General features: G+C 37.2%; 1 protein-coding gene across 28 annotated transcripts in view; it reads left to right on the forward strand.

The window, feature by feature from the left end:
- DTNA (dystrobrevin alpha) overlaps window positions 1–22400 on the forward strand; it is a 410756-nt gene that overhangs the window by 259845 nt on the left and 128511 nt on the right. For 24 of the 28 annotated variants that reach the window (XM_055102482.2, XM_063597316.1, XM_063597318.1 and 21 more), the window contains one exon: window positions 15688–15755. In XM_055102482.2, coding sequence (XP_054958457.1) covers window positions 15689–15755 — 67 coding nt within the window. In that variant the 5' untranslated portion in view covers window position 15688. Of the gene's footprint in view, window positions 1–15687; window positions 15756–16868; window positions 17000–22400 lie in introns of those variants that run through there. The other 4 variants (XM_063597315.1, XM_055102472.2, XM_008955701.5 and 1 more) reach the window with 4 other exon arrangements.

Below are 22400 nucleotides of genomic sequence, written 5' to 3' on the forward strand. Positions count from 1 at the left end.
AATGTGATCTTGTGAAAGTTTCTTAACTCTTCTCAGTTGTATTAGTGTCCTCTTGTTGCTCTAACAAATAACTACAAATGTAGTGGCTTAAAACAACACAAATGTATTATCTTACTGTTCTGAGATCCAGAAGTCTGAAGTGGGTCTTACTGTACTAAAATTAGAGTGTTGGCAGGGCTGCGTTCCTTCTGGAAGCTCTAGAGGAGAGCCCATTTCCTTGCTACTGCTAGCTTCTGGAGGCCACATGCATTTCTTGGTTTGTGGGTCCTGCCTCCATCTTCGAATCCTCTCTCAACACTTTATAAGGACTCCAATAATTGCATTGGGCCCACCAGGATAATTCAGGTTAATCTCTCCATTTCAAGATCCTTAACCTAATCACATCCACAACGTCCCTTTTGTCAAGATAACATATTCACAAATTTGAGGGGGTTAAGATGTGGACATCTCTGATTATCTTCTATTATCTGTCTAGATAGATAATAATCGATTATCTATCTAGATAATAATCGATTATCTATCTAGATAATAATCGATTATCTATCTAGATAGATAATCTATAATTGATTATCTATCTAGATAGATAATGATAATCGATTATCGATAACCGATAATCATCTATCTAGATAGATAACCGATAATCATTATCTATCTAGATAGATAACCGATAATCATTATCTATCTAGATAGATAACCGATAATCATTATCTATCTAGATAGATAACCGATAATCATTATCTATCTAGATAGATAACGATAATCATTATCTATCTAGATAACCGATAATCATTATCTATCTAGATAACCGATAATCCATTATCTAGATAGATAACCGATAATCCATTATCTAGATAATCGATAATCCATTATCTAGATAGATAATCGATAATCCATTATCTATCTAGATAACCGATAATCATTATCTATCTAGATAACCGATAATCCATTATCTAGATAACCGATAATCCATTATCTAGATAGATAACCGATAATCCATTATCTAGATAGATAACCGATAATCCATTATCTAGATAGATAACCGATAATCCATTATCTAGATAGATAACCGATAATCCATTATCTAGATAGATAACCGATAATCCATTATCTAGATAGATAACCGATAATCCATTATCTAGATAGATAACCGATAATCCATTATCTAGATAGATAATCGATAATCCATTATCGATTATCTTAATCGACTATCTATCTAGATAGATAATAGATAATCGATAATCGATTAGCTAGATCGATAATCGATCATCGATTAGCTAGATCGATCATCGATTAGCTAGATCGATCATCGATCATCGATTAGCTAGATCGATCATCGATCATCGATTAGCTAGATCGATCATCGATCATCGATTAGCTAGATCGATCATCGATCATCGATTAGCTAGATCGATCATCGATCATCGATTAGCTAGATCGATCATCGATCATCGATTAGCTAGATCGATCATCGATCATCGATTAGCTAGATCGATCATCGATCATCGATTAGCTAGATCGATCATCGATCATCGATTAGCTAGATCGATCATCGATCATCGATTAGCTAGATCGATCATCGATCATCGATTAGCTAGATCGATCATCGATCATCGATTAGCTAGATCGATCATCGATCATCGATTAGCTAGATCGATCATCGATCATCGATTAGCTAGATCGATCATCGATCATCGATTAGCTAGATCGATCATCGATCATCGATTAGCTAGATCGATCATCGATCATCGATTAGCTAGATCGATCATCGATCATCGATTAGCTAGATCGATCATCGATCATCGATTAGCTAGATCGATCATCGATCATCGATTAGCTAGATCGATCATCGATCATCGATTAGCTAGATCGATCATCGATCATCGATTAGCTAGATCGATCATCGATCATCGATTAGCTAGATCGATCATCGATCATCGATTAGCTAGATCGATCATCGATCATCGATTAGCTAGATCGATCATCGATCATCGATTAGCTAGATCGATCATCGATCATCGATTAGCTAGATCGATCATCGATCATCGATTAGCTAGATCGATCATCGATCATCGATTAGCTAGATCGATCATCGATCATCGATTAGCTAGATCGATCATCGATCATCGATTAGCTAGATCGATCATCGATCATCGATTAGCTAGATCGATCATCGATCATCGATTAGCTAGATCGATCATCGATCATCGATTAGCTAGATCGATCATCGATCATCGATTAGCTAGATCGATCATCGATCATCGATTAGCTAGATCGATCATCGATCATCGATTAGCTAGATCGATCATCGATCATCGATTAGCTAGATCGATCATCGATCATCGATTAGCTAGATCGATCATCGATCATCGATTAGCTAGATCGATCATCGATCATCGATTAGCTAGATCGATCATCGATCATCGATTAGCTAGATCGATCATCGATCATCGATTAGCTAGATCGATCATCGATCATCGATTAGCTAGATCGATCATCGATCATCGATTAGCTAGATCGATCATCGATCATCGATTAGCTAGATCGATAATCGATCATCGATTAGCTAGATCGATAATCGATCATCGATTAGCTAGATCGATAATCGATCATCGATTAGCTAGATCGATAATCGATCATCGATTAGCTAGATCGATAATCGATCATCGATTAGCTAGATCGATAATCGATCATCGATTAGCTAGATCGATAATCGATCATCGATTAGCTAGATCGATAATCGATCATCGATTAGCTAGATCGATAATCGATCATCGATTATCTATCTATTCCCATTATCCTGTCTACTTCATCAGCCTTCGTTTTCTCTTCTTAAAAACAGGGTAATATATAGTATGGCCTCTCTCAGAGTTAGGATAAGAAATAAATAAAATAATTCATGTGAAATGCTTAGTACAGAGCCTACTCACAAAGAGGAAGCACTTAATAAATGTTTATTATTATTGTTATGACATTCAATGAATGAATCTCAGGGTCTCTTCCTGCTAATAACCCAGGCATTCATGCCTCTGCCTCACCGGGACAATGCAGGAGGCCTGGAAGACTGAAAAAGAAGGCGCCTTCCCACCAGCTATTCTTCCTCACTCAAATTCTTGGCAATCACCAAATTAGAGCCATGGCTCTCTTAAGAAACACATTCTCCCAGTCTTCCCTTAATTTCAGAAAAAATTCTCCTCAATGGAAGGGACATAATTAAAAGCCTTATAATTTATAGGAACAGATCCAGAGGCAAGAAATAAGGGCTGCCTCTGTTTCTTCTCTTTCCATTCTGTATTTCTGTCATAGCCAGTCAACGCTGGTCTTGGGGAAAGGAACCGTGGTGTGCAAAATGCCATTGTTTACTGCTGGAGATCTTGCAGCCATAACTTTTGGCTGCTCATACCCCCGCCTGTTTCTTTTCCATGTGGCCTATTTAGTTTTGGCATCTATGTTCATTAACCCCATCTACTTGACTGTGTTTTCATTGTATAACAATCACCAGAGTCCCTACAATGTTGTTTTCTAAGTTGTTTCTAAATATTGTTGTTTTCTAAGTTGTTTTATATCAGCCTAGGATATCCACCACAGAAAGAATTTAAGTGGAGGAAGGAAAAAATAGAATAATATTAATTAATTTAATATTTAGCTATGAATTAATCTCTATTCCACATGTTACTGATAGATAAAACTAGATTGTAAACTTGTTAAATGTAGGTTCTCTTATGTTCTCATTGTAAATGCATGTTTATTAAAAAATCAAAATAGCTCCTTCTGCAACCTAGAATTTTTGATACTTTTTAAAAATATTTTTGGTACAAATAATTTTGCGGAAACATATAGTAGAATCAGTAGCGAGGAAGGGGATTTAAAAGAAATTTTTAATAGACATACTCTATCATCTTTTCCTATCCTTCTTGTACTGACTTTGGAACTCTGTGCTCTTAAGTTTTGCTGTTGGTCTTAAATCTGTAGATACACAGTGATGGTCATATTGACATCCTCCCACCCACCCATCTTAGCCCTCATCTGCCGTTGACCCTCTCATCTTCCTTATCTCAAAAGACGCTTTCCTCGTGTGGCCTCTGGAGAATATCATCCAGAGCTAGACTCCTCAGAAAGCACACAAGAGCCATTATTATTTCCTTTTCCCAGTGAATCAAAATTGCCACCTCTTCACTGTGTTTATCTCAAGCAGGTATGAAGAAGAAAGCAACCAAATTAAGTATACTAATTCTGATTTTCCCAAGGAAATTTGCTTTATTAAGGACATAAAATAAACTTCCCATGGTGAAATTTCAAGATACATCTCAATGACACATAGTAAATGAGAGGTTTCATGTTAAAGAGAATTTTCTAGTTTCACTAAAAATCACCCCAAATAAATGGCAACCCTCTCCATCCTCACTGATTGATTCAAGAATCTTCATGCCTATGCAAAAGCAGCTCTGTGCTCTGAGTATACAGTGATATAAAGCACCATGCCACTGTTGGATTCACACATCACAGATATCATGACTGTTAGGAACTCTCTTGGTATTTCTTTTCCCACCATAATTTCCTGGTCTTTCTTGACCAGGAAAAAAAATATCATGAGGGTTTCTGTCTACCTTGTTGGTTTTAGTCACATTCCCTATAACACACATAGAAATGAAGAAGGTGAATAAAGGAACAGAGTTAAGGAAAGGAAAACAAAGAGCAGGGAGGGAAAGTTGGAGCAGAGAATGAGAGAATAAGATGGAAAGAAGAGAGGTGGAAGAAAATGGGAGGAATGCAGAGGAGATAGGCACTTAACGGCTCACAGGTCTCTTTCCTTGGCAAAAGTGGGCCATTGCACAACCCGTGAACTCCATCCTGCCCAGCTCCCCTCTGGAATTCACTCACACGTGTCTTCAGTTATGCTTTAGCCTATGTCCGTGTGTGTCTGTGTGGGCAGTGCCCCACAACCAGTACCCTCGGGAAAAACAGGGCAGTTCCTTTGAGTCTTTTTCCATACAATTCCATTTTGGTTCTCATTAAGAAGCTCAGTGGGATTTGTAGTCAGACATGTCTAGTCTTAAACCTTACATTGTCCACTTAAGGAACATCTTAGTCTCTGAATCTTGGTTTTCACATTGGTAAAATGAGACTAATAATACCAACCTTATGGTGTTCTTACAAGAACACAGTGAGAAGGGGCCTGCATAGTACTCGGAACATAGTAAGCTTTTTAAGATGATAATTGTGTTAAATAGTGTCGTGGCTATTACTGTTATTATTTATTATTATTTCTTCTCCCAGAAGTCTGATTTTTTGTCCTATTGCAGAAAACAATATATTCTCCTGCCTCTCCCCTTCCCAACTCTCCAAACTCAGCACTAAAAAAAAGAAAATGTTAAAGCATACAAGCCTCCCTAGCCTACATCTAGTTCAATACTGCACTTTCACTCTCTTTTCCCCAATTCTCCTATGGAAATCAATTTCAGAAGCCCAGATCACAATTAGCCCATGGCCATTAGCAGCCCCAGTATTTTTTCTCAGCACATTAGAATTGGGGGAGGATCTATTTCTTTCTACTACTCTTTCTAATATCTTCAAAAACAAACAATGGTTTAGAATTCTTTAAGCACCAAGAGTCATGCCAATAATGTCCTAAAACACGTGGGATTTTCAGGATGCGAGTTTCTGCCTGACCATGATTATTGGGTTGTGTATCCAGGTATTCTGGTTCCTAGCGCATGAGGAGCGCATCACTGTCTTCTCCCACCGTCACTGTTCCACCTTAGCCTTTGCAGGTCGCCAGCAACCTTCTTGCCCTGTCCCATGGGCAGTTGCTCTGTAGATGTGTCCACTGTAATTGGCTGCTGCCATTTCACTAATAGTTGGCACTCCCCATAAAATAAAACTACCTTTGATTCTCACCAAATCCTGACTTTCTTCTTCTAAACCAGCCCATGCAAGAACTGTAATTCCTTTAGTTGTGTGTGTATATAGACGTGAACATTTTGGTGGGGTCCATACCTTCATCAGCTCATTAAAGGGTCTAAAATCTTTAAAATATAGACAGGGCAGCATCACACCACTTAGCCAGCTAAATACCTCCTTGTCCTGTTGCAGCCTCTTTGTTGGGATGCCAAGTTTAGCTCAGTCACTTGAAAAAATTTTGGAATTACATTTTTAAAAGTATTCCAAAATATTTTACTTTTATAAATGTTTATGCATATATACAATATACTCCCCACTTTGATAAGAGGAGTTCAAAAATTCAATTACAAAATTCAAGGTTGTCTTATTGCAAGGTTAATTAAAAAAACAGTCTTCTAATTTGGCGGGGGGGACTTTTTAATTATTTGGGGTTTTTTTCATTTATACCTAATCCTGCAGATTATTTGTTTTTATTTATTTAATATGTAGGAAAAAGAAACAGATATATTTTCATGAATAGTAATGTTCTACACTGAATTGAGACAGTCCCAAATGATCAGAAGGCAGTCATTTCCTAATACCCTTTCCCCAAGACTTAAGGACTTGGCTACCACAGCAGGAGGACAAGAAAGCCTCTCTCTCCAATGTGAGGCTCAGCCATCATTCCCCTATGACAAAGTGGGCCTATGTATATAATATTATTGCTAGTGAGAAATACAGATGCACACATGTACACAGTCATTCTGCCAAGATACATCGTATTGAATAAAACATGATTCTCTAAAAAAAAATCTGAGGTCCTGGTGCAGTTCTAAAGGCAGCAGTACAGCTGACCCCACCTATGATAGTCTCCCCACAGGGACTCTGGAGGTCCTTTTGATCAAGCTCAACCTTTGGCAGGGCTCCCCAGTCCCTCTGAGACACTCTAATAACTTTGAACCTCACATGCATAACAGAGTCTGAATTTGGATCATCATCCTTCCAAAAAGTTCCTTTCCACCCATGCCAATCTGCTCCCAGCCTGGCTCTGCAGTCTTTCCTCATAGTAAGGGGGAGGTGTGGTGTGATACCAGCTGCTATTGAGAAGAAGTACCTAGCCTCTTACCAAGCCAAATGTCATCAAATGAACCAAACGAAACCAAATGTCCTTAAGCAACTTGTACAGTCTTACCCAGAATAAGAGGTTTCTTCCTGACTTGAAAGAACCACTAAGAGTAGTTCTTTAGAGAATACAAATGGTCCTGTCATTTTTTAAATGGCATTTTTCTGTTTCTTAAAGTTTGCCTCATTAGATACCCATATCTATATCTATACCTATATCTATATCTATATCTATATATGTTTATGTATATTTATATTCCTCTAAAAGAAATAAATATCTTCTCCCTTGGCTCAAAGTAAATTTTAAGGTGGGTCTTAAGTTATAGAAACATACTGCAAAGCAGCATAAGAATTCCAACCTAATGTTGTACAAGTAAGTTCATGTTCAAACTCAACTAGCATCATATTTCCACTCAACCCTAGCCATGAATCGGATGCACTTAGGGTGCTTTTATTTTTTTTTAATTTTTTATTTCAATAGTTTTGGGGGCTATAGGTGGTTTTTGGTTACATGGATAAGTTTTTTAGTGATGATTTCTGAGATTTGGTGCACCCATCAACTGAGCAGCAAACACTGTACCCAATATGTAGTCATTTATCCCTCACCTCCCTACCATCCTTCTCCTCTGAGTCCCCAAAGTCCATTATGTCGTTCTTATGCCTTTGCATCCTCATAGCTTAGCTCCCACTTACAAATGTGGATATATGATAACTGGTTTTCCATTCCTAAGTTACTTCACTAAAAATAATGGCCTCCAGCTCCATCCGTGTTGCTCCAAAATACATTATTTCATTTTTTTATGGCCAAGTAGTATTCCAAGGTGTATATGTATACCACATTTTCTTTATCCACTCGTTGGTTGATGGACACTTAGGTTGGTTCTTTATCTTTGCAATTGCAAATTGTGCTGCAAATTGTGTCTTTTTCATATAATGACTTCTTTTCCTTTGGGGATTGCTGGATCAAATGGTAGTTCTACTTTTACTTCTTTAAGGGATCTCCATAGTGTTTTCCATAGTAGTTGTACTAGTTTACATTCCCAGCAGCAGTGTAAAATTGTTCCCTTTCACCCCATCCACACCAATGTCTATTATTTTTTGACATTTTAATTATGGCCATTCTTGCAGAAGTAAGGTGGTATCTCATTATGGTTTTCATTTGCATTTCCCTGATAATTAGTGATTGAGCATTCTTTCATATGTTTGTTGGCCTTTTGTATATCTTCTTTTGAGAATTGTCTATTCATGTTCTTTGCCTACTTTTTGATGGGATTAGTTGTTACTTTCTTGCTGATTTGTTTGAGATCCTTGTAGATTCGGGATATTAATCCTTTGTCAGATGCATAGTTTGAGAAGATTTTCTCCCACTATATGGGTTTTCTGTTTATTCTGCTGATTATTTCTTTTGCTGTGCAGAAGCTTTCTAGTTTAATTAGGCCTCATTTATATATTTTTGTTTTTGTCACATTTGCTTTTGGGCCTTAATTATAAATTATTTGCCTAGGTTAAAGTCTAGAAGAGTTTTTCCAATGTTATCTTCTAGAAGTTTTATGGTTTCAGGTCTTAGAGATAAGTCTTTGAGCCATATTGAGTTGATTTCTTAATAAGGTGAGAGATGAGAATCCAGTTTCATTCTTCTACATGTGGCTTGCCAGTTTTTCCAACACCACTTATTAAATAGAGTGTCCTTTCCCTAATTTATGTTTTGTATGCTTTGTTGAAGATCAGTTTGCTGTAAGTTTTTGGCTTCGTTTCTGAGTTCTCTATTCTGTTCCTGTGGGCTATGCGCTTATTTTTATACCAGTAATATACTGTTTTGGTAATGATAGTCTTGTTTAATTTGAGGTCGGGTAATGTGATACCTCCATTTGTTCTTTTTGCTTAGTATTGCTTTGGCAATGTGGGCTCTTTTTTGGTTCCATGTGAATTTTAGGATTTATTTTCTAGTTATGCAAAGAACAATGATGGTATTTTGATGGAAATTGCATTGAATCTGTAGATTTCTTTGGGCACAATGGTCATTTTCACAATATTGATTCTACCCATCCATGAGCGTAGGGTGTGTTTCTATTTGTTCGTGTCATCTGTGATTTCTTTCAGCAGTGTTTTATAGTTTTCCTTGTAGGTATTTTTTATTTCTTTGGTTTAGTATATCCATAAGTATTTTATTTTGTTTTATTTTATTTTATTTGCAGCTGTTGTAAGAGGGATTGAGTTCTGGATTTGGTTCTCAGCTTGGTCATTGTTGGTGTATATCAATGCTACTGATTTGTGTACATTGATTTTGTATCCTAAGACCTTACTGAATTTATTTATCAGATCTAGGAGCTTTTTGGACTATTCTTTAGGGCCTCCTAGGTGTGCAGTCACATCATCAGTGAAGAGCAACAGTTTGATTTCTTCTTTCCAATTTGTATGCTCTTTATTTGTTTCTCTTGTCTGATTGCTCTGGCCAGGACTTCCAGTACTATGTTGAATAGAAGTGGTGAAAGTGGGCATCCTTTGTTTAGTTTCAGTTCTCAGGGGGAATGCTTTTAACTTTCCCCCATTCAAGAAGCTCTTAGTATAAATGCTCAGGTCCAACTCCAGATTCAGTAGGTCCAGGTATTTGCATTTTTGATTAGGTCTCCAGGCTATCGTGAGAGGCAGTCATAGCCGAGAACTACTATGCTGGACACTTGATAAGGGAAACCAAATCCTGGATAACCCATCTAGCTGGTCGCTACACTAAAGTAGTGAGCTCATGCACCTCTCTCCAAAAAAAAATGAGAATAATAATAATAATAAATAAGATACCAGTTCCAGGAGTAGAAGATGATATTCAAAGTAAAATACAAAATCAGAAACTCATTATAACCTTGTATTTTAGTAACAGCATTTTTGTACTGTCATGGGCTCATCTAGATAAAGGACTAGGAAGTGAAAGCAAATGCAATTATAATTTGCCTCAGGAAAGAGCTCTGAATACTTTTTTATTATATTGCCAAAGATTAGGACTGGAATGTAAATCTAAGAAAGTAATATCAAAGGCCTTCCTCATTAACAGAAATGGAAACAGGCATTTATATGCCACCAATAAATCAATTAAAGGAGGAAAGGAGCTTGAAATGGCCTTCATTGTGGTTATTAACTTCAGCGAGTGCAGCAGTTGGGGATTGCTGAACCCAGCATTTTCTTTTCATTCACCTGGAGCAAAATGTAGGAAAATAAAGCATGGTAATGCTGTCATCATATTAAACCCAAAGTCTGCTTAAGTGTTTGCTAAAGTGGAGCAAAACAAAGCAGAGCCAAACGTTTCCAAAAACATTGTCCTGCTTTTGTGGATTTTAATCGCGAGACTGTGAATCAGTGTGTGACTTGGTGTGTTTCTATGTGTCTGGTTTACATAAATCTGGACACTGGGAATTCTTTTAATCTCCCTGATTATTTCCAGTGTAACAATGTCCTAAAATAGGAGGATTCCTTTAAGAAATAATACATAAAGGAACTTCCCAGTGAAGTTTGAGAGAGCTGTGACCCTTCTCCATCCTCCTTTTGGCCTGTTAATCGCCAAGTCCTATTTACTTTTTTCAGTTTACCAATTTTAGAAAATCTTAATTTGCATTGAACAGTAGCATCTGGAATAAGGTTACTGGTGAATGGAATCTATACTAGCTTAGGGATTTAATAATTAACAGAAAAAAGAGAATTCAATATCTTGTCATGCCAGAAAATACCTTATGGTTTTTAGGCAGCCACTTTACCTTCTTGAGTCTTAAGTTCCTTAGCTATAACTTGGGAATGTAATATCTTTTTGACTTCCTCACAAAGTTACAGGGAAAAGCATTTTATAATCTTTAAGAAGTTATACAAATGTAAGGCACCATTAGTTTCAGCTTCTGCCTTTAAAATTTCTTATATACCGTGCGTAATAGTAAAGTGTATTTATTATGGATGGTGTTGGATGAAAGGTGTGCCTTGAAGGAAGTAACTTGAGGATGTGATATTTCAATGTGAATTCATTTCACTATGCCAAAATATAGTTCACATTTCTTCTAACACTGTATTCCCTACCTTTGGATTTATTCTTTATTTCTTGCTGGTTCCCAAACTGTTTTACTGTTATTTCATCCTTCCCCATACATGGGGGCAAAAAGTTGGAGCCATCCCTGTCCAGCGGTGCAACCCTCTTTTAATGACCATTCTGAAGAAGGGTGACTTGGTGACTTCACCTCCTACAAATTCATTAATGCCATGGGGCCAAAAGATTATTTCCTAATATGGGAGAGAAAAAGCTGTGGTCCTCTCATCTGCTATTCTCTGTGTGGTCTGGTAGTCACCAAGTCCTATCAAATGTGTCTTCTAAATCTCTCTTAAATCAATGCTTTAATGCAACACATGAGTCTCACTCCTGAAGCACAGAAGTATCCAATTCACTGGACTCTTCCGTTAGTCGTGTGTTCCCAGGCCTACGCTCCTACCTACCCAGTCTTCCTTCCACTCACCATGCTGGAGTTGTTTCCTAAACCTGAATCTCTATACATCAATTTCCTACTTAAACCTGGGATGGCATCTAGCATTGATTGGAAAGCCCTTTATCATCTAAACATGACAAGGATGGCTTTCCAGATTTGATGCCTGTTAATCTCTGAAGTGTCTCCACTCACACTTGCACCCAGCAATACTGAGCAACTGCCTGTTCCCAAATGCACCTTACCCGTTTTAAAGCTCCCTGCTTTTCTTCACGATTCTATTTGCCCTTCCTCCACTCTTTTTCATCTGGAAAATTCCCATTTATCCTTTTAAATTCTGTTTCAGAGTCCCTCTTTATTTGTTCTTCTTTCAGATCATCCCAGAAATAAACTACTACATCTCACAGTACATATTTTCATTATGGTACATATTACTCCAAATTTTAATTATTTGTTAGAAAAATTTGTTTCCCCTTTCAAAGTTGTGAGCTTCTTGAAGACAAGGATCATGTTGTATTAATCTTTGGATCTCAAGAAACTACCAGTGTGTTTGACAAAGTATAGCTACTTTATAAATATTGCTTAAGTAAATGGATGGGTTCTTATAAGCGAAAACAACATATGTCCTGTATAATTTGTGGGACTGAGCTTTAGTAAAGGAAACATCTGACAGGGCTCATCACTTATTTATCACTGTTAGTTCTTTTCACCCTTTTGACATTTATATAATCTTCTTGTAAAATCTAAGGTTGTAAGCATCTTATGTACATGAAGGAGCAACAACAACTGACCAAATTGGGCTCATCGGTGAGCCACGTGCCCTGTGGTACACATTAGTGTCATCACAGATGGGTTATTTTCCCCTTCACCTCCTCCATATGACTTTGGGCAGCTGTTGTTGTACTGAAATTCATGAAAAGCACAGCTCCTTGTCAATTTCCCTCATTTCAGAAACAAAACTGCTCTCTGTAAAAGCACCTGCTCCTTTCCCTACAGAATGACATGCTCTTCTCTCTTTCGAAGGCAGTGAGAATGTAGTCAGGCATTGTGTGTCTCAGATCCCATTGATCAGAGTTAAATTGGAAACCAAGGAGCCCACAGTGGTGTTCCCTGCCTGTTGAACTCATGAGCTTACTTTGTCCTAGAGTCCCTCTATTGAATCAGTGTAAAGTGTAATCTAGCAGGCCTCCCATTTTTACTATTATGACTATGATCAATGGGTAATAGGTGAGTATTCTCAATTTTATCTGACTACACTACTTTCCAGAAAACTCTGGGGATAAAATGAGAAGTGTGTTATTTTTCTCTTATATTTATAATTATATTCTGTGCCTTCTATTATTTCATACCACAGAGATTTTTCTATCTCTTCCAAGGTACACATTTGACCTAGAAGTGAGAATTAATACCTATTGTGTAACAAATGATGGTTCTTTTACAAGTTAATTAATAAAAAAAAAACATGAGGAATAGAACAAAAGTTGACATCAGTGTACTTTGCATCTTTTTCCACTTCTTCATAAGACTTGATTTTGCTTTAAAATGTATGGTCCTAGATTATAAGCAATGTAAATTAGTTTCTGTCATTTCAAATAATTAATCTCTGAAACTAGTACAATTTGAATTTCACACTTCTGTAAGTCAGATTTGGGAAATATAATTGAAAGTTCATTTCATGGAAACCAAACTTAGCTTGTTTTGCTGTTTTCTCTCTTTCCTCTTTTTTTTTCTCTTTCATTCATTTATTCAATAAATACTAGCTGGCCGTATCATTTGTTGGTTGGACTTTGCTGGGCACTGTGAAGAATTAAGATATGTGAGGTTAGTGCTCTCGAAACCTTACAGAGAAACAGACAAAGTGTTAAGTAGGAGTACAGTTGTCACAACACCGCAAAACAAGTAGTAAAAGCAGCAAGGCCTGCAAGTTCAGATGCCAGGCTTTACCTCTGATATTTTCTGTCAGAGCTCCCTAGACTACCATCCTTTGTGATTTATTTTTAATCATTCTTTTCATCTCGTTCTAACACATAGATCCAGGAACACATCACTTGTTCTATCCTCTATCTCTCTTACTGCCTCAAGTCTACTTCTGAGCCCTTGAAATAAAAATTGGAAGCTATATTCATACTATTTTGTGAAAGTCAGTATTATCTACCCACTTCTTCTGAAATAAAGGAGATGAGGTTATATGAATTAGGAAGGGAGTGTTTTTTTCTAGATCTATATATCAACTTTACCTGCATATGTGAAATCTTATAAAAAGAAAGTATTTGACCATGTTCAGCAACAAATTGTTACCAAATTGATGAAGCTTCATTAGTAACTCTACTCCTTTCCAATAATTATTTAGGATAGTCCCTGGTATATTATCTAACCCATTGTTAATATGTGCACACTCTTCCCTTGACTCCATAAACCAAAGCTACTCTACGTCCTTCCCTCCCTTCCTGGCAATGGGCAAATAGTGCTTCACCCATAAAAGCATCTGGTCAGGCTACTGGACCAATTTGATAAACATCACTTTTACCACCAATTTTTTTTTTTAATTTTACCCTCAGGTGAGTCATTTTGTACACAGCTCATTACCTTTTGAGCAGTCTTCTGCTGTAGTTTTGTTAAATTTATCCTCAGGAAATCAACCCCTCTCATGGTCACACCTTTCTTTCCACTTCTATGGCTATAATTACCTCATTGTGTCTTAATTGCTTTTACGCTTCAGTATCTCTGCCACTACAGTATAAGCACCTTGAGGACAAGCACTGTGGCTTGATCACTGTAGTGCACTCAGAGGACAGTGTGATCCTGGCTTGATCACTGTGGGGCACTCAAAGTGTAGTAGGGTTCCTGGAGTATGAAAGGCACTCAGTAAAGGCTTGTTTTGTTTCCATTCGTTTATTTTTAATTGGCAGATAATTATAGTGTATATTTATGGGGTACAATGTAATGTGTTGATCCGTGTATACATTGTAGGAAGAGTCAGTCAAGCTAATTAACATATCCATCACCTCACCAACTTATTTTTTGTGGTGAACATGCTGTTTGTTGAGTGAGTGCTCAGAATTGAAAGGCATTGTGTGTTGTGGAGGTGCAGAGGACAGGCACCAAACCCAGGCAGTTGTAGAAAGTTGGGGAAGATTTCAGAGGAAGATAGACAAACTGAGATTTGAAGGGTGACAGCAAGTTAGCTTGGCATAGGGAGAGGACAATCCTGTCAAAAAAGAGCATGGACAGAGTCCTAGATTTGAGAAAGAGCAGGGGCCATAGCCACAGGCAAAAAACCATGCAGCTACACCTTTTGTTAACTATGCCGGAGAATCAAGGCAGAAGTCAGTGTGGTAGACATACGTGTGCATCTATATATGTGCACATGAGAGGAAACTTTGGTTTTTGAAAGTTTAATTAGATGTAATAAAAAGTCAAATCCGTCAGCCTCTAAAACTCTTGATATTTAGCCCAAAGCCCTCTACATGATTAAACATATCCATTAACTTTCTCATTATTTTCTTTTTCCTCAAGCTGAAGTTTATTTTTTCTATCACATTTTAATTCTCTGTTTTAACTGTTGGCATTTTAGTAGTATATTTTAAATAGTTCCACTGCAGACAATAGTATGGTTAAGGAAAGATATTTGAATCTAACCACCTTGCATGAAGTTGTTATATACAGGAACTGTTGCAAGTTCCAAACACTCAACTTAGAAATGAACATTTAGAAAATTACCTGTTTATAAATTGAGGTTTTGAGTGCATAAGGGACAACTGGCAACAGGATGAGATGGAAGCCATACTGGTCTTAGAGTCCAAACGTCTGCATCCTTCATCACCAAGTCCATCAGACTCTTGGTTTCATCATCTGTTGAATGGGATCCACAATATCTGTTCTCCAGTCATAGGTATTCTTAAAATTGAAAGAGAAACTGAATGGGAAACGAGTCACCTAACAGATGGTAGATTGTTGTATTTAGTTATAGCACAAGGTCATTTGCTACAGTAGTTATTTTTATGTTAGACAATAAAAATTTTATCCCCCCTCCAACAACTACAACAATAATATATATGGAAAAATATGCGCAGCAATTTAGGTTAGTAAAACTAAAGCTGTACTTTTTAAAACAAACAGTTTTAAATAGGTTTTCTATGTGTTTGTGTCACAAGTACAGCAAGTACGTTTACAGAGAAATGGCTTGTTGCCTCAATAGCGTAAGGATAATACGCATTGTAACTATTTTGTCTCATAGAATGATTGAAGATAGTGGGAAAAGAGGAAATACCATGGCAGAAAGAAGACAGCTGTTTGCAGAGATGAGTAAGTATGGATCTTTTAAGGAACACCCTATAGTTTCCATTGAATACTCATGGAAAGGCTAGAAATAACCGTTTATCTTTATGATATTTGTACTTTTCCTTAGGATCCTAAGTTCCTTTCATGAAGTGTACATTTTGGCCTTTTTTACTTCTTACTTGGTAAGAGTTCAGTTAGTCAGTAATTCATCCTAATTTGCTATTAGACTGTCTATTTTATGTGGAAGAAAATGTTTATAGATTTATATATTTACATTCACACATATATGCACATACACAGACAGTTGATAAACACTATTTAGTGTTGACATTAATACAGTCCACTAAACTTTAAAGTCTGTGTTCATCACCCTGAACTGTCACAGCAGCTGGCATATTGTAGGCACTAGATAAAATTTTTGAAATGAATTATTGACTTTCTTCCCTGCAAAGTGATACCATATGTTTATGTGGAAAGGAGAAGTTAGGCACAATTACTGTACCAAACTATAAACTGTCATTCAGACCTCATGTAGAAGAGGAGAATCTATTCTGCAAACTGGTTTTTTTAAAAATACTAAGGAAAATAAAAGATAAAAGGAGCTTAGAGTTGACCTGCTACACAAGGGAAACCAAACTAAGTTACTGACTCCAGTGAAGAATCTATTCAATAAAGGCTATTGGTTTATGTAAGTGCACAGTTGCTGTATAAGTAATTGGTTGGTAGCATCTCCCTTGTAGACCATTTTTCTTATTCATAAAGAAAAAGAACTTGACATTAGGGAGAAAACCACACATCTCAAGTTGAATATTATAAAGGAAAAAGCATGGTTCTCTTCATGTCTTTTTATCTCTTCTTCCTGCATACAGAATGAGGATGAGCAAGAGTGAGTGGTAAGCCTTTTTCCCTAAGAAGGCAGTAGACAAAATTAGGTTTCTACTAAAGATTGGAAGTGACTGGCAAGAATGAGGGTCAGAACAGAAAAAGGAAAGTCCCAGATAGTAAGATTCATATTTTCCTTTATCATTCCCCAATAATCTCGTGGTACCAAGATAGCATTAGAACTAACAAGGAGGAAAGAAAATTAAAATTGATGTGGGGAATCTCAGTCGTGTTCCTTGCTTTTTCCACTTTTAGAGATGTGCTTAGAGTGTTTGGGAGAGTTTCAGCCAAGCCTTCCAATTTCCTAGACCCCATGTGTGGTACTGTGTCTTCACCTGGAATTGTGACCTTTGTGCAGTTACAAATCCAACAGAGCAAGGAGCCTAGTGAGTACCTGTCCATCTAAACAAAATCCAAAGCAGCACAGGTATCCTCCAACAGCACATTCTTATATTAAAAAGGCATAAAATTATGTCTTATATTATAAGACATCATGGGACAATATCTTCTCAGACACAGTAGAAAAAAATATTTACCATAAAAAGGCAATAAAATCTGGGGAAAAATATTTGAACTTATCATTATAACACTAAAGACTGTATCAGACAGCACACTGTAAGAACTATAAAAGTATGCTTATTCAATGATTTTGTAAATCCTTCTTTGAGTTTAAGTATCCCAGTGCTTTCTGAACCTGATATAGTGCCTGGCTCAGACAAATACATATGTTACAAATGTCCATTGAATTAAAATTGCCCAACTCAAAGAAAGCTCGATATGATTTTTAGAGACATAGAAATAAGACAACTCTAAGTTTTTCTTCAAGTGACAGAGACTTAGGAAAATCGTGCATTCAGTTCCCAAATTATAACTTTGTGTTTTCATAGAAACATCACAGTGATGTCTTGCAGCTTTATTAGTTCTGTGAGTTCTTGTGATTAACGGTCAGAATAGATAAACAAGCCAAACAAATATGTATCTTTCCTCCCTGGGTGTTCCAACTCAAATGTTGGCAAAAACAGCTAAATACATCTGACCTTAATAATTCATTAGTTTGAGCAACATGTTTATATCAGCAGTAAGTAGGGCACATCCACAATAAGTAGGATTCGGCTGGATAAAACAATTGGCTGGTTTCAAAGGGAGCAATTGATTTTGACAGGTAGACTGTCATACAAAAGAGAAAGGTAATATCACTGAGAATGTGTTAAATGGTTGAAAAATATATGGGTATCCCAGCTGTATCAGCAGCACACCAAAGAAAGGAAAGGAAACTCTTATCAGAGAAGACTGACATCAAGATTCAAAAAGTAACTTCTAGGAATCTGTGCTTTCTAGACAGGGAGCAAAAAAGGACTAGACTTGTAAATCTTCTCATCTAAGTATTATATAGAAATATTTAAAGAAAAAACAACAAAAGAAAGTGCCAATGAGATTCTTTGCTTTAGAAATTAGAAATGTGAAAGAAAAGTTGTAATGGCCAGAGTTAAACAGGCAGGGAAGACTTTTATCCAAGACTGTTGCAACAAGGGAGAAAGACTGAACTCAACTTCCCTGGAAGAAAAGGCAGGAAGTACTTTAAGCACTGGGGAAAAATACTGGAGGACTTCAGGGAGGAGATTGGTCAATGTGATTAGGCCATCTGTTTGCTAATTGTCACATTTAAAAGTTAGGCTTCTACCCTCCTGATAAGACTTGGAGATAGAGGTGATAAGTCCTTCAGTTATTATATTTCAAAGGGCTGGCACCCAGTTTCTTGAGAAAGACATTCCTGGGTTGTAAACTTGGCAAGATATTTACATCTCAAAGGGGCAGAGAAAGAATTTACAATGAAAAGTTTTCTAAAGTAAATGCTATAAGAAAACAGAGGTCAGAAGCCTAGAGCAAGGAAGAAGTCTATCTAAAGTTAGGCAAGTTGAGGAGGTCTAGGTCTTAGAAAAGGTAAAGAACAGAGAGCAATTGATAAGAAAAATTGATAAGAAAGTTTGGCAAATTCAGGTGATTGCAGCACATATGTGTTAAACATTCACTCTTAGCTCATTACTATAAGCAGCAGAAGCAGGAAGAAACAGCAAAGAAATGAAATTAAGAGAAGCATAGACTAAAAAACAAACAGAAAAAAATAGATTTATATAAAAAATTGGGTGACCACCTACTTTGATTTAAGAAATTCTGTACAAGTTCTCCCTTAACCAAAAATTCTCTTCACAATAATGCCTTAATTATCAGTTTGCTTAGTACCTTGGATTAAAGCTGAAAAAAACAAAAAAACAAAAAAACCCTCTAGTTAAATATAAACGTCATCCTCACCTTGGCTTTTTCAGCCATCAAATAAGTTTAGCAGCTTAAATAAGTTTATCAGACTGACTTTTAACAGAATAAATTGTTTGTTCTTGGAATTAAACTCTCCTTTTCCGTTTTTTTACTCTCAGAGCACATTTACTTAGCCTTATATGGTAGTTACTTGTGAACATGTCCACACCACTCACTGCTGTGAACTCCTTTTTAGGGACAGACCTAGGACATGTACCTTCAAATCCATTCCCCTTAGATGCTGAATCAAGGCTTGTTTAAAAGCCGATTGGGCACAGGATGGGTAGGTTTTAATGGAAGGGAAGTGATTGGAAAACACACTTTGAGAACATTGAAGGCTGCCTAACAAGGTAAGGAAGGTCCTGGGGAGAAATGAGAGTGATGCCACTGGCCTGTCAGCAGAGACAGGACTTGAAATCAAAAGGAGGCAAATGAAACTACTCAACAAATACCATTTTTGGCTTTTGTTTTTGCTTTTGTTTTGAGACACAGTTTCACTCTGTCGCCCAGGCTGGAGTGCAGTGGCGCGATCTCAGCTCACTGCAACCTCCGCCTCCTGGTTCAAGCGATTCTTGTGCCTCAGCCTCCCAAGTAGCTGGGACTACAGGTGCACCACCACACCTGGCTAATTTTTGTATTTTTAGTAGAGACACCCTGGGTTTCACCATGTCTGGCCAGGCTAGTCTCAAACTTCTGATCTTAAGTGATCCACCCACCTTGGCCTCCCAAAGTGCTGGAATTACCACTTGAGCCACTGTGCCCGGCCTAAGTACTGTTGAATTATTTGAAGGCAGGCCATCCTTGAGAGTGTTGGCTGAAGTCGGCACGTGCACGATTGGAAAGGAACCTAGGGCATGATTTTGAAACGCACACTATGAGTTTAAGAAAACCGATCTCAAAAATTCAGAAAAATGACATGAATGACCCCACCACCGTAGGTTCATGGATACGGTGACTGTTTTCACTTGCTTCTTCATTTCTCATGCTCCTCAGTCTTTTTAAGATATTAACACCATGGATCGCCACCCCAGAAATTCTCTCTATGTCATCACCCTAACATAGTCTCCTGCTTTTTCTGTCCCCTCTACTTCTCTTTTTCTGTCTCTTAGTACCCTGTAGACACTGAAGTCAGAGAATTTAAAGATTTCTTCTTGACCAGTTGTCTCCATATACAATTTGTCTTTCTCTCAAGCCTTTACCTTTATTGCTATAACCCTTGAGTGTTCAGAGTCCCCCAAAACAACTCTCATTTCTCATGAACCAGCTTATCCAAAATAGGCAGCACATAAACTAAACTTCCCTTCCAGCCTTGCCTACTTGTCGTCAAGTGTTCTGCTAATGAAGCAGTCTGAGGAGGGCTCATTGTCACTCCACTAATAGTGCCCATCACAAAAATACCTATCATCCCTGCCAAGGCGGCTGCCTTCTAGTGTTCCCAAAGCCTGCGGTCTTTGAACAACTGCCAAGCAGCTGGACACAGCTCAGAAGTGGGGAGAGCACTCCTATTCCCAAGTTTGTGCCTCATTTTGTCACTAGAAATATAGAATAGCCCTACTTGTGCACAGAGTCTCCTGTTGGCAATCTTGGCCCAGTCAAGCACACTACTACATTTTGTGTGCTTGTTGATAATTTCTGGAATATACTAAAGCTCTAATCCCTATATCCAACTGTCCTGTGGATATCTTATTTGGACATCTTACAAGCAACTCAAACTCTTTAGCCCAAAACTGTCTTCACCCATCAACAAACCTATTCCTCCCTGTTTGTACCTTACTTAGCTCAATGAGGGATACTCTATTCCACTCAGCTACCTAAGGTAGCAATCATTTTTTACCCCCAAACTCCTTTATCTTCCTGTCAGTATCTCTCTCTTTCTCTCTCTCAGTATCTCTCTCTCTCCCTCCATCCTTCACACACACACACACACACAGAGCCAATGATAAAGCGTGGCAGAGTTCAGGCAGCAGGTTCATCATAGGCTTCATTTTTATTCTGGAAATATGTATTGAGCAAAACTTTTAAATGAATGAGATATTTAAGAATCAAAATGGCTATATATTAATAGAAGGTTTTATAATGAGCTATCAAAATATAGAAGGCAAAACATATAAAAATTGTGTGAAAATGTTCAGAGTGCAAAAGCTAAAACCAAAAGTTAGATAAGACTGGTTTGTTGATTTGTTGGTTGATTGGTTGGTTGAATGAACAAATGAATGGGTAGGGAAAAGGTGGAAGGAAAGAAGGGAGTGAGAGAGGGAGAGAGAGGGAAGTAGGGACAGAGGGAGAAGAGAATAAAGAGAATCTTTTCAGAAAGGGCTAAAGAAAGGAAAAACTGCTGTTGATAACAGTGTAAACAATCTGTGTCTTTGCTGTCCTATTTATTACTTCCTTCCAACTATGAGATGGGTACAAGAGGCTTGAGGAGACGGTGCAAGAGCACTAAGTTGCCTTAAATAAATTTGTTTTAGTTTTTTTATTATGAAAAGTTTCAAATATATGTAGAAGTAGAGAAAATAGTATTTATCTCAACTCTTAATTATGTATGCCATCCCCCACTGTATTAGTATGAAGCAAAACTAATAAATCACTTAGATCAGTTGAATCACCAGATTTAATGAATTATATTCCAGTGATATAATTCAGAAAACAACCACTATCCATTATTTTTAAAAATAATGAAGAGTACATTGAAAAAAAATGTAACGAGAAAATTCTGTACTTTTTTATTAAAAAGAAAAAGTATAGATTCTTTGGAGTTTAGGGTATGAACTGGTTATAAGTTTCATAACAAAATGGATGTTTTTTAGATCTTGGCCAAAATATAGTGGTAATTCTAGACATATCAACATACTAAAAGCAAAGATTGCCCTGCTGATTTTATTTCTTTACTCATTTATTTAAATTCCATCTTTTTAATAGATAAATTAAGTCAGCTAATACGCTTTTTAATAAGACTACCAGACTGCTAGATCAGAAAAATACCATCTGATAAAAATTAACCTTAATTTCAGCAAGATATTGACCAAAGCTGTTGGACTGTGCATGTGTTGGGGAATTGTGGACTAGGTCACAATACAGTTAGGTAGATTTATAGGGGATGTCATGACCATGTCTAAAGCCACAACTAATGGGTCTATCAACTTGGAGGAAGGCGTCTAGTAGTATCCTGGAAGGCTCTGTTTGTGGACCTGTTCTGGTCCTTGGTTTTAATCAATGACTCGAATGAAGACACAGAACTAATCCCAAAGTAGGTTTTTGGGTTTATAAACTTTCAAGAAAAGACCACACATGTAAAACTGGGTTAAGTTCATTGTTTGCTGGGGCAAAGAAAAATACATTTATTTTGACAAGGCAGATAAACAGAGTAAGAGGCTATGTATCATATCTCAGCCCAGCTTCTTCTGGTCCCTTTCTGGATGGATCCTGCAGCTAACACATACATTGATTGTGCACGGTTGTGTGCTGCTATATCTG

This window comes from Pan paniscus, chromosome 17 (genome assembly GCF_029289425.2).
Source record: "Pan paniscus chromosome 17, NHGRI_mPanPan1-v2.0_pri, whole genome shotgun sequence".
In the NCBI taxonomy this organism is placed as follows: Eukaryota; Metazoa; Chordata; class Mammalia; order Primates; family Hominidae; genus Pan; species Pan paniscus.